Below are 13,338 nucleotides of genomic sequence, written 5' to 3'. Positions count from 1 at the left end.
CGGCCATCTTAATATTCTTCATCGAATTTACACCGCTGCGGATGGCGTTTGGCAGTAAGGCAAATTGTATTACGGACGTTGCATCCGGCACTTATGCCGGTTCATTGCTAATGGCTGAGGGTTGCTCGTTAAAACAAACGAGAGAGAATAATGTCGAGTGCGTTCTCCCTTTGTCTTTCAATGGCTCGCGTACGCTGCCTCGAACCAGTTCGTTTAGTTTGTTTTCTACGCGCGTTCGCTCACCGTCTCAGGTATGAACCATAAATATTATATATGTATATTGATTTTGTTTTATCAGAATACTATTTGTGTGTGAATCATATTGAAAATGACAACGGACCAAAGACGCCCGCACACTCCTGCAAGCGTCGTTCTAGAACAGACGATCAACGTTGTGTTGAAAAGCTTCGCAAAACACTCACTGGATGGTCTGGTTGTGGCGTCGGAAGCCTTACAAGAATTCTGGGATTTGAAATGGACACATGAACAGTCAAGTCCGACGATATTGTACGAAATCGAGACAGAGGTACTCCGTGGGCAAACATATTATGTCAGTTATGTTACTATGCCGGGTGGCAGCTGTTTTGGTTCGTCCGGTTGGTGCAAAGATGAGAAGTCTGCCAAAGAAAATGCCGCAAAAGTCGCGCTTATGAATTCAGTATTCAATGAACACCCATCTCGTCAAATCAACTCCTCCTTAATCAACCGTATTTTGTCAAATGTCGCGTCGAAACGTTCAGATCCTAATCAGAAAATGTACCGTTCATGCCTTGATTCGTTCAAGTGTATGCTTGTTGCTAGCAAGGGTAAAAGTGTACTAATGTTTCAAGAAATGATGATTATTTTCCAACTATTGCACTGGAATGGAGACCTGAAGGAAATGAAGAGACGGAAATGTAGCAGGGAAGAGGTAATAGCAAAGTATGCTGGTACAAGTATGGACCAGAACATGAGAGATTCCATGGTGCGTAATTGGAAATCGAAAGAGTTGAAACTTCCTGGTGTCGTACTAACAGAACTTGCCGAAGCCGAAGAAGCTATGCGCCACAGCCGTGAAATTGGTGTCGATTTGAGATTTCACAAAGAAAAGCGTAGAATTCTGCAGCTTGTCGTGTCAGAGTTATCCCTCGTTCATTCATCGCAGAAGGAAAAGTTCCATGCCCACTCACCAATTGTAATGGATGTTGTCGAAGACGACATCAATGTAACTATCTAACTGTATTGTTTGCTCATGAAATCATTGTTGCTGGTGTATTGCGATCGTTTTTAGCCTTCACTGTTTTAATCGCCGGTGTTCCCCCTTGCATTCATCGTTCCATGTCTCTGCAACTCTGCAATACACCCGAGTTTTGTATACCCTTTCTACACAGTGGAGCTTTGTACCGGTCGTGCAATAAGTCACACTATGTACTGGTGTTATTGTTGCTGATGTTTTGTTTTTGCATTCCGAGAAGTGTTGCCCAGTGCCAACTGTTGACGGAATGGTCAAGGTATTATTGCGTTTCAAGTTTGATGCATTTGCGAAACTTCCTAGTGAGATGGCTTGTATCTCTTTTTTTCAGTGTTTCATTCTAGCTTCCTGTTTGCCACTATCAGCATGCTTTTGCTATGATGTTTTTGTCTAGTATTTGAATATATTGAAATCTGCTGCTCATTGTGTGTGTGGATGAAGGTGCATAAATTGGCAATCAAGTGCTTCCATCTGGACAGTCAGAGATATCTAGATAAAATCAAGGTCCTGTATGAAAGAGTAGGTATTTTAACTTGTAACAGAATGTCAGACGAGAATCATTGTTGTCATCAGTAGCTTAGCTGATCGACTGCACTCATTGGCAAGGCATAAACCTTGATAAGTGTGTGTTTAACGGATTGTTGTTTGATGGATTCAGCTGATGAAGTCGTTTCGATACTCTTCTCATTGAATCGTGATAACGTAGACGTACAAAATTATTAAGCGGACAAAGTCACCTAGTGAGATAAGACGCCAAGGGAAATCTTGCTACGCGGAATCGTCAGCCGTAAAATGTATGACCGGCATAACAATTAGCGGGCAAGATCGAGGCTTCACCAGACGATGTGACATTTGTGTCCGCGACTGCAAGACATAATACGAATGAACTAAACACTTACGATTCACCATAGAAGTAAATGATCGGTTGTAAACTATTATCATAGCCTCTATAAGATTCCCTAGTCAGGAATTTTATTCAGTCGAAGTTCGGTTGTGATCGACACTTACATGCAAACTTTTCCAGATCCGTTTTGCTCCATAACAGAAATATTTCGTAAGTTAATAAATCTGTCAACACGAAGTGAACAGATATGTTTTATTCCAGCTACAATATTACGAGCCATTGCGACATTCGCTTTCGAGATTGATCTAGTAAGCCGGTAAAGGCTGCTTTGAGACTACCCTTTAATTATTTATTCTGAGTAATCGACCCACTAGGCTACTCGGCGAAGGGCGGGATGAAGACTCTGAGGATGTGATGCTGTATCTGGAGGAATCCGGCGGATAATTGGAAGGAATCATCATCAGTTAAGAATTTAGTAGCACAACAGCGAGGATCGTCTTTTCACAATGGCTGGTAGGCAATCGCTAAATACTTATCATTGATTACTCTATTGCGCTTCTAAGCTCGATGGCTTCTTGGATACTGGGCTTCGCTTCTGATCGTATAGACTTCCCGTGATGAGTGCTAATTGTGCAGGTGTCATATCCTTATTGTCAAGGGAGTAATGTAAAAGAGCAATATCCAAACTTTGTCATTAGCAAGAGTGTAGATGCATAGAGGAATAATTTTCTGTGATGTCTTTCTACCAAACTTCACCTGTTGCAGTTACCACAATTATTGCGAATTCTGTTACCTAGCTCTTGTGTAAGCATGGTATTGTCAGTTGTCAGTGGTTTTTGGCTGCTCCGCTATGGATGTTGCATGTGTCGCCTGCAATCTAACCAGGAATTTCCTCAATTTAATCTACTTTACTTCTTTACCGATAATATTATCCGTTACATCCATATAATATTCTTGTCTTATGTAGCATATCGTTGATATGCACCTCTTTTGCCTCACTGTAGCGTCATATAAGCCAACGGTATGTTGATTGGCACCGTATAGTTGTTGATGGAGTGTTGAATTTTAATATTCCATCATATTCAAAATCGTAATCAGCCAAAACGTACTTTGTTATTGTGATTCCTGTATTAACCAAGAACTCCTATATGTTTATATATAATTAATGTAGTTATAGGTTACCGGTATATACAATATTAGAAAACTACCAGAAATTAAAATTGGGCTTTTATGAACTAATACATTTGACAGGATGATAACAATAGCATTTCTATGAGTCTAAGAAATTACGATACCTTTTATGACTATGGGGGGTCTCCCGATTAAGCGCTAAAATGTAATGCTTAATGCAATAATTGGTGATGTGATGACATATCTTACATGGTCAATATGTGGATACAGCGATAAGGAAAGCGTTACAATCGCTACATGTGACGTGAATAAAATATAATTGCTGATCGCTAGAGTGGATTTGGTGGCAATGTCACGCAGAACTTTCCTAATTACATAACTATTCTATGCTGAAAAGCTCTCATCACGCAGGATTTATTTCAAAAAATGAATAGATTCCATAGGGGGCTGATCGTGACTCAATCGAAATGTCAAAGGTCTCCAAAAAACGTGCCCTATTTTCTTGGTCATCCGTGGTTGTGCGCCCGTCGTTGCTTATAAGGTGTGAAGGCAATATCGGATCCACTTTTGTTTGATAGCAGTACAACTACTTTTAAACTAATAAGGTCATGTATTGCTATACAAAACAACAATAGACCAAATGTTTTACTGGAATTGGAAATGAGATACACTGTGTATAAAAGTAGCAGGCTGAAAGTGGTAATAATTCTGTCATGAATTGGTGGTATTTTACTGTAAAAAAAATGATGAGAAGTTGTGATTACATCTTTTGATTCATGTTTTGTAGGTTGAAATGAGTACTCGGAATCAGATTATAGCAATAAAAAATGTCCAGCAAGTACCAATATTTATAGCTTTAAACATTGATTTTGTCCGGTACGTTTTGAGATTTCTTGTGTGTTGTGCCATTCCAATATGGCTCACTTTGAAACTATTTAATCTGTGGTGTTGCCACTTACTGTGATGTTATGAATAGTACTGTGAACCAATAGTGCTTATTATGCAGGAAATGATAGCTGGAAATTTTGCATATTGGCACATTTCCTCGTTGGCATGATTGCAAAAATATATAGTGAACTTAACAAAATTTTACCATTAGTGTTCTGTCCTGTGTACGAGTTGTGTTGAATTGGTAAAGGGATAAAATTCTACTCAATTTAGCAACATGCTACTCAGATCTTAGAAGTGAGTTACTGCTACCTTGAGATCAGCATGTAAACTTTGACTTTTATAATGAAAGGTTGTGGCTTTAGTGTGTGATGAGTGCGATTATTCGCTAGTGTAATCACTTTCTGCGAAGCATGGGACTTTGTTTTATACCGAATTATTCTGGTTGGCCATAACATAACAATGACTATCTACTTGTCTCTTTCTAGCCTAGTTAGTTGAACATGCTCTGTTGTACGATTACGGCACTGTATTTGGAGGATTGAAAACCTTCATAAGATAAGACTCGGAATATATATTATTTATTGGAGTATATGAAAAGGAATGTGGAAACTTTATGGTAAATATGATTATAATAATCATTGTTTTCATAGCCATAATTGTCTCCTCAGCACCTCTGCGAATATTTGATCAGTCCCCCGTTCAACATGCAATCTCAAACATTGACTTGATGATAGTGAAATAATTTTGTTCATGGTTGTTGACTTGTTGAGCTTTAACCAGTGTCAAAATGTTGTATTCGCTGCTGTCCCTAATTTGGTATAGCGTTCAATTTCACAATAATTTGCATAATTGTATCGTTGCATGGTTCTCTTTTGCTTTTCAGTTGCAAACAGGTAGATCTTCACCCAGACAGGATTGTCGTTACAAGTTGCCCTCTTAATAACTGCAATGTGTAATCATGAGATTTTTTGGTACTTGGCGAAACTACATGACTCTGCTAACAAATTATCTAGCATTTTGACACCGCTTATGGGAGTGGCGGTTCGGCACATATTTTGTTCGAGTTGATGTAGTGGCATACTATGTCTGTAGCTCGTTATTATTTTTTTGTCATTAACATATTTCGATGGCAGACCTGCAACCGATTTAGCAACTTTTTTTATAGTGACAATCTCTGATTCATATTCGCAGCTACAGTCAGCTGCTTGATCCAACCTCCTACACTGCGTTGTGTCATATCCAATAACCTTTCAAATATTCCTGAGTTTGGCGCCAGCCACTTGATTAATGTATTCAAATTTCAGGATCCTCGAGCGGCTCTCCAGCATCTGGAGGCAACGATCTGCAATGGTATTTCTCACAAGTCAAGGGAACAATGGACGAAGATGTCTCTGAGCGTAAGATGGAGTATACTAGCGGTCTGATTTTGTGACCAGCATGAAAAGACTTCGTAACGTTGATTAAGTCGATCGGAATCAATTCACTGACGGTGATAAAGTTGGGTTTTTGGGCGTGACAGTGACATACAGCTATGTTTTATTGGTTGACATGCGGTTCATGATGTTGATTATGTTCCCTCTAGTTTGACATTCACTACTTGTTTTGAACAGCGGATATCATCTCAACGGTTGAATTCAACTACGATGGGGAGTTGCTGGCAACGGGAGACAAGGGCGGAAGAGTCGTCATCTTTCAGAGAGAGCCCGCGGTGAGTTGATAGTTTTGTTTAAACGACGTTCGGCATGGTGAGAATCCTTCTATGTTACAGACAAAAAACAGCGATGTACGCGGGAGCGAGTATAACGTATATAGTACTTTCCAAAGTCATGAACCCGAGTTCGATTACTTGAAAAGCTTGGAAATCGAAGAGAAGATCAACAAGATCCGTTGGTTACAAAGGAAAAACCCGGCCCACTTTCTACTTTCGACGAATGGTAGGGTTGAGATCTTGCGCGATGATAAAGTATATCCCCGTTTCAAGCAATTTGTTTTGTTCGATTTCGTGTTTCATCTTCATGTTTTATAAGTTACGTATTAGGACGAATTCTTTCGCGAATGGCGTTGCTATCACTGTGTATCCATTGGGGCTACGCTCGGTAAATAAGTCCAGTTTCATTTGCCGTGCCTTTGTTTATCTTTCTCTGCTACATATGTAGGAGTGGGAATTAAATTGGAAGGCTTTTATAAATGCGGGCTGGCACATAGGCCTGATACAGATACTTCTTTCCTCTGATTCGCGCTGCTGTTAACTTCAAAACCTTTTCAAGGAACAAAGTGACATTGTTACTTGTTAGTGTGATCGTGTGATTCGCTACCCTTAGGGCTTGCCATATCGGCACAGTCATTAGATATTTAATAACTGAAAATTCGATCCTTCGAACCATTCTTATTAAAATATGTACCTTTCATCAGTTTCATACTTATTACGAGTGTCTTTATTGACTTCTCCTTGACAAATTATTAACCGACAATTTTTTCGTATACTTGGAACTGAAAACACATAGTACTTGGTTGCTTCGAATCCTTCAAATCTTTGACGGTAACTCTACCTTGCTGGAGTAGATTGGGATTGGAGCATGGTTTGGGACTTGTCTCCAGCATAAGCTTGCGTCACTTTTACTAGCACAATAGCACATCGATAGAACTGGATTGGAGAAGTGGTACTGACTTTTGTTCCGTTTACTGTAGCGGATCTCATTTGTAATTCCGCTGCGAAGTGATAGGTTACCGGTTATTGTGTTCTTTTACCTGTGAATTGCTGTAGTGATCCACATTTGTCTTGCCGGACGCTATTTAACGCCTGCTGTGGTAACCTTTGTTGCTTGGCAATTACAGTAAAAACACATTTTGTAACGTTCTGATCAAACTTTCCTGATTGCATTAGACTGTTTGCTGCAATTTAATCATGTCTATTGTGCTCGTTTGTTTGTAGTCCATCCTATTATTTGTGCGTTATACATTATTAGTTTAATCTGGATCGTTGGATATCTCGTCCCAATTAACACGCTAGGGCAGAGTCTGAAAAATGCTCTTCGTTAGTAAGAAGTGCCACGGCCTTAGGACCTGATACACTGCAAAGAAAACTCGGCAGTCGACGTAAACACATGTGTCCTCGATGTACTTACTTGTGGCAATGGTATACAATGTACATCTCTCGACTGCCACAGTACAGCCTTACCATTCTCTCTGATTACTCTGTCTATGCTGGTGTGGAGCTCCCACCACTAATGCTATGAAAGTAAACCGTCGATGACTACTGTGACCGACTTGTCTTGATGTTTTTCACCGTCTCGCATTGCAGATAAAACTATAAAGTTATGGAAGGTGTCGGAACGGGAGAAGCAGGCTTTCGGGTATAATTTAAAGGAGGAAGACGGCCGGCCACGGCAGTTCGGTCGGCTGGTCGTCCCTCGTTACGAACCGATGGAGCTGATGATCGAAGCGTCACCGAAAAAAGTCTTCTCAAACGCGCACACGTATCACATCAACTCCATCTCGGTGAACAGCGACAACGAGACGTACTTGTCGGCCGACGATCTCCGCATCAACTTGTGGCACTTGGAAATCACCGACAGGAGCTTCAGTGAGCCTGACTTGCGAACGTATTGAGGTTTTTGTTTTCACGATCGTTTGCGGTTTAGACATCGTCGACATCAAGCCGACCAACATGGAGGACTTAACGGAGGTGATCACGGCGGCCGAGTACCATCCCTCCCACTGTAATATGTTCGTCTACAGCAGCAGCAAGGGCACGATTCGGCTTTGCGACATGAGGCAGGCCGCGCTCTGCGACCAACACTCAAAAAGTAAGTGGGCTACACGAGTTGTCTCTGTAGGTTGTTATTGTTGGTTAGTGTCTCCTGTGATTGTGCCGGAAATTATATTTGATCGATTGATTTTGTGCCGCTGTCTTGAATATACCAAACGATTTTGTTTCCATGTTCAGTTTTGATTTTCTCATTATTTTATTGACGTTTCGAAGTTGATCCAAACTTGGACGTGTAGAGGAATTATATCCGGTTTGAGCAAATTCTAGAATTACATAATTCCAGGTGTTATAAATGTGATCCTGTTCTTGATCCTGCACTGTTCACAAAGACTGCTATTTACTTTATCAGTGTGGCGTAAGGATGGCTTGATAGTGCTGTGTGTCTTTTTCACACCACTCCCAACTTACACCCATGAAATATAGAATCGTGTAATCTCGCTATAAGACTGGTTTCAGGGTTGACGCCGCCAATGACGTGCGTATGTCTGAAGCGTTTTCATTCCATATGCGCACGTTAGTACGGTAATCAATCGAATAGCTCTGTATCAATTTCCGTGTTAATTCCGAGATCATTTTCTCGAACACACAAGCTACTGGCCTACTGTAATCATCTTTTCACCGAGCTGTTTGGTAGAACAGTTGTGAGTTGTAGGGATGGTGTGAACGTGAGGTTCACATTCGCGTTCTTTGTGTGAACCTCAGAAATTTGGAGGTTCACGTTCACAAACGAACCTTGGTAGGTTCTGCACTGTGAACCTGCTTCACGTATTACATTTTTTCATGTCATTTTAATATCTTGGTTTAAATTATTTGCATTTCAACTTCGGACCACTCCATGGAATGCGTTGGGAGCATAAAAAAACAACACTAAACGAGCGTGCACCTTAATTGTCAATCTCAAAAATTTGACTTGCTTTGTTACAGAGGTTAATTCGAAATATTCAGCTTGCCCATTGTGAATATTTAGTGACTTTCTGCTGTGAGCTTGACTTGCAATAACACAACATCAATAACGAAATACAGTACATGCAGGTAGTCGGCGAATAATGCTTATTCAACCAATCATTGAAATTTATGTAGGGAATACGTCGTTGTATAATGTAAAAATACAGCAGGCGTACGGGGTCCATCTTGATTTGATATGTCTATTGTGCGATAAGAACCAAATCTGTGCGATTGGTGTGTAGGCTACTGCTTAACTTGTTGATGGGGCAATATCGGTAGCAAGTATGTAGACACCCGTTTTACACTCTGCTCAATATCTATGGAGCAATAGTTAGACGCCGAATACATGTCCGGTCTGGCCTGGACCGTTAAGGCGTAAGCTTATGTTCTCTTGCAAGGCCTCGTCGAAATTGTTGTGAAAGCGACGGAAGATATAGACTTTATGGGGACTTTATGAGTATTTTGGGGGATTATTATAGAATTTCATTGCTTCAGTTAATACATTTGGTGATGTTTAAAAAGTCAGCATGTACTTCAGCGTCGTGGCATAATGAGGCCTGAGTCGTTGCTAGGTATGGTGTACATTAATATATCACTTCACTGAAATGTAGGGTAGGGTTAGAATTAGCGATGTGACGTCACGTGACGTCATATGGTTCACGTTCGCGTTCACACAGAACCTTTCAAGAAGGTTCGCGTTCACACAAACCTGAACCTTTCAGGGGTTCACACCATCCCTAGGAAGTTGATGTGATAACTTTGTTCTGGAATTGGTATATATGGAGAGTATATCTACTTTTCCTGGTGTAATCAGGTTGTAATCATTTTGATGCTCAATTCTTGTGGTTGGAGGAAATCTGGTATAGGCAGCAGTGGTCAAACTGATTGGCATTTACATCATCTTTTCCCAGTTTTCGAAGAACCCGAAGATCCGAATAGCCGATCTTTCTTTTCCGAAATCATCTCGTCGATCAGCGACGTCAAGTTTAGTCACAACGGGCGGTACATGATCACTCGCGACTATCTCACCGTGAAGGTGTGGGACTTGAACATGGAGAGCAGACCGGTGCAGTCTTTTCAGGTGGGCGCGCGCCGGTATTGATTTATCGACTCTCTGCCGAACGTGTCTGTAATTGAATTTCGACATCTGTCGCGGGCTGCGAAATTGTCCTGCCTCGCGTGGAGGATGCTTGATTGGTCGGTTCGAGAGCATCTAACCGAATTATTCGAGATTTCTATATAAAATAATCTAGCGTCGATAGCTTCAAGCTAGGTGATACGTCATGAACGCAGGTCGTAGCGTTGTCAATAGGAAATGCTTATGCCCTGAACTATGAACCGTCTGTGCGCACACTATAAATTTGTTAATGGCTTGGCAAAATCGAGCGACCGAGTGATTTAATTTCTAATCGGGTGTCATGCTTCGATTGTGTACCACTCATGAGCTCGCAACAGCAAAAATGACTCCGAAACGTGTAATACCTACCTTTTATTCTGTCATAAAAGATGCCAGTTACACCTCAGTAAAGATATTTTTTCGCCCTACTTCATTACTCACTGCCTCACAGAAATGTAGTGGATGCCCGACATAAATGCGCATGCGACAATGAAAAACGACATTTGAGCAACGAACGCTTACGCATGCGTCACGTAAGCATGCGACTTTGTAACCCCAAAACTCACTCCAACCGCAAACATAACACTGACATTAAAGCTACATATTCTATAACCCAGCCTTAACCCTAACCCAACCCTAAATCTAACCCCGACTTACCCCTAACACGTAATTTAGTCCACATGCTCATGTGTTGCATGCCCTCATGTCGAAGTGTCGCGTGCTCATAATATGCTCATATTATGTCCACGGACGACAGACCAATGTAGTTTCCATGAATATACGCGGCCTTATACTATTTCGTAGGTTCTGATGTGACCAAACGTGGTCTCAAGGCTTACGCGATGGCGACTGGCGAGAACCGTTGTAACAAATTCTCGTTAATATCAACTGTTAGTGACAAAGGACATATGATTTCAACGCGACATAATCGACTCCAATCATTACAGTTAACACTCGATACGTTGTGCTCAGACGTACTGATCATTACTGCCCTGTTTCAATGAAAGCTTCTTGAAAATTATGTGTCGACCACTTCGACTTGGTATTTTTCTCGGATTATAAAACCTCGACTTGTGTCTCTCCAGGTGCATGATTACTTGCGTAGCAAGCTGTGCTCTCTGTACGAAAACGATTGTATATTCGACAAGTTTGAATGCTGCTGGAATGGCGCCGACACGTAAGTAAACGCCTGGTGCCGAGTTCTGCCACGTGATTTCAGAATATCATCCGGTGCTCTTTATCGGGCTTGCGGCGCTTTTAAAACGTTATGTTACATTTCAGCGCCATCATGACGGGTTCATATAATAACTTCTTTCGTGTGTTTGACTGCAATTCAAAGAAAGACGTCACGCTGGAGGCGTCCAGGGAACACAGTAAACAACGTGCACTTTTGAAACCTAAAAAGGTACGCGCATTGTCTTTCTCCTTGCTTTACGCATTCGCATGTATATTTTGTTGTCTTGCAAGCTATGTCGCAATGGAATTATCGCCACTGTATTTGAAATAAAAATGGTGTGACAATATATTCATATTGAAATGAACACGGATATTTTCGGCTGACACTCGTCAGGGGTAATCGTCAGCAACTAGTAGGGAAGATTTCGATTAGTTGCTGACGATTAACCGTGACGAATGCCTGCCGAAAATATTCAGGTTTATTTCGATATGAATATATTGATCAACCTAGTACAGAAGTTAAGTTCTGTACCTCCAAAAGTATCTTTGGAAATAGTTTATTAACGATGTGGTTTTAAACTTGCCCTAAACAGCTTCAGAGGTTGTGTAAAGATCCCAGGTGTGCAGCAAAGCGTTTTGAGAGAAATGGTGCATACTTGAAATCGGGATTAGTTCGATTTATGCGCGATTTACCTAATAATTACTATTTGTAGTCTAATATAAAATATTTTTTAGAGTTACAGCCTTCCACGTCATGAAACTATACGTTCTTATTACAAACACCTTGCTCGCTATTTATAATTTTATGGGAGGGAATGCGAAATTTGGTACTTTTGTCTCAAAAAGTTGACAGCCTCTGACCTACAGAGATCCCCTGATGCCCGTGACGGATCCCAGTTTCGCAATCTGATTCGTATTTATGCCCTTTTTTTTGCCAGATCACGCAGGGCGGAAAGCGTAAGAAAGACGAGATTAGCGTCGACTCCTTGGACTTCAATCGCAAAATTTTGCACACGGCCTGGCACCCGAACGACAGTATCGTCGCCGTCGCCGCCACCAACAACCTTTATATCTTTGACAATTGCGGCGCGGGCAATTCCGGGTAGCACGCGTCGCGCGCGGCCGAGACCAAAAATAATTCCAGACGTGTGTCGTTGCCAAGTAGTGTGTCAGCGAAAACGGCGTGCGCCTCCCGCTGCGAGAAGTGCTTCGGAACGGAAATCGAAAACTGTGACGAATTTCTTTGTGTCTATATCTTGTCGCTCTCGATGAAGGTCCCATTCGTGTCGAAATCCTTGCTCTGTAGTTCTGAGGCCGTCCGGTATTTTCGAGAAATCCCGCTCCGGAAACTCAATACTTTTATATGATGTTAGGCTGGAATACTTGCATCAAACAAGCGCCTGCCCTATTATGTTAGGTTTTTCAGCAACATTGAGCTTTTGTGGGAACGCAATTATAAAGGTCATTGGTTACTATCCCGAGCCTTCTTACCATTGCCATAATTTTCAGTGCCATTAGTTGACTAGGTGACGTTTTACCCCTACGCTGACTACTGGGTGTGATAGCCCTTGTCTGGTCTGCTACAAGTGGAGATGCAGTACTTCTTCAAGTTGCAATTTCATTGTGCTAGTCGATTTGTTATATGTGTGTTGTTGCAACATCGGTCATATAGTAGTGTTATTTGATTTGCATTACGAAGCATTTCGGCTCTGGCGTTAATTTGCTGAGCTGTGTACAACTGAATAGATGAATCTAACTTTGTCTTGTGACCTGACGATGCTATATCTCGAGACCAATAACTCTGTTGTTGCTGGTTGAGCGCAGTGTTTGAAATGTGATTCACTCGTAGTTTACACCGGGGTTTCTCCGGCGACCACTTATGCCCAGATGCTATAAAGTTGTTCTATCTCTGCCTGTGTATTTTTTGTTCTACCTTTTAGGCAATTTCATCGCGTACAGGAGCTCCGTGCTTCATTGTCGATGGATGTTGAGAGTAAATCTATCCAGGCAGAACGCATCTGCTCGCAGTACTTGTGGATTTCACTAGTTGCAAGGTTGTTAAGGTAGTAAAACGATTCAGGTTGGTTTTCTTTGAGTGCGGCTTGTGGCTGTCGGGTTACTTATGAACCAGTCTTAGTGACCGGTGTCACATATATAACTACTTCATGAAACTTGCATAAGTACCAGACACAGTCGCCCACCCATGGTCTTGTGGCACTGGTGCCATGCAATGG

General features: G+C 41.5%; 2 protein-coding genes across 3 annotated transcripts; both read left to right on the top strand.

Moving 5' to 3' along the window:
- The first annotated feature begins 47 nt into the window (after nucleotides 1-47).
- LOC145454314 (LIX1-like protein) lies at nucleotides 48-1,654 on the top strand. The gene has a single exon (XM_080332308.1). The coding sequence runs from the start codon at nucleotides 329-331 to the stop codon at nucleotides 1,214-1,216; it is 888 nt and encodes a 295-aa protein (XP_080188434.1). The 5' UTR covers nucleotides 48-328; the 3' UTR covers nucleotides 1,217-1,654.
- A 773-nt stretch (nucleotides 1,655-2,427) lies between these two features.
- On the top strand, nucleotides 2,428-13,121 carry LOC145454312 (serine/threonine-protein phosphatase 2A 55 kDa regulatory subunit B delta isoform-like). Of its 2 annotated transcripts, none has more exons than XM_080332306.1 (10): nucleotides 2,428-2,588; nucleotides 5,402-5,494; nucleotides 5,708-5,805; nucleotides 5,866-6,031; nucleotides 7,399-7,680; nucleotides 7,739-7,903; nucleotides 9,723-9,892; nucleotides 11,014-11,105; nucleotides 11,210-11,333; nucleotides 12,043-13,121. In XM_080332306.1, the coding sequence occupies exons 1-10, from the start codon at nucleotides 2,582-2,584 to the stop codon at nucleotides 12,208-12,210; spliced, it is 1,365 nt and encodes a 454-aa protein (XP_080188432.1). In that variant the 5' UTR covers nucleotides 2,428-2,581; the 3' UTR covers nucleotides 12,211-13,121. The 2 variants fall into 2 exon arrangements, with proteins under 2 accessions (XP_080188432.1, XP_080188431.1); XM_080332305.1 differs by lacking the exon at nucleotides 2,428-2,588 and adding an exon at nucleotides 4,557-4,713.
- The last annotated feature ends 217 nt before the right edge of the window (nucleotides 13,122-13,338 follow it).

This window comes from Botryllus schlosseri, chromosome 13 (genome assembly GCF_051294905.1).
Source record: "Botryllus schlosseri isolate E-star chromosome 13, Bs_hap1, whole genome shotgun sequence".
NCBI classification, from domain to species: Eukaryota; Metazoa; Chordata; class Ascidiacea; order Stolidobranchia; family Styelidae; genus Botryllus; species Botryllus schlosseri.
The sequence above is the reverse complement of the archived record's forward strand: the minus strand, read 5'-3'. Positions and strand labels throughout refer to the sequence as shown.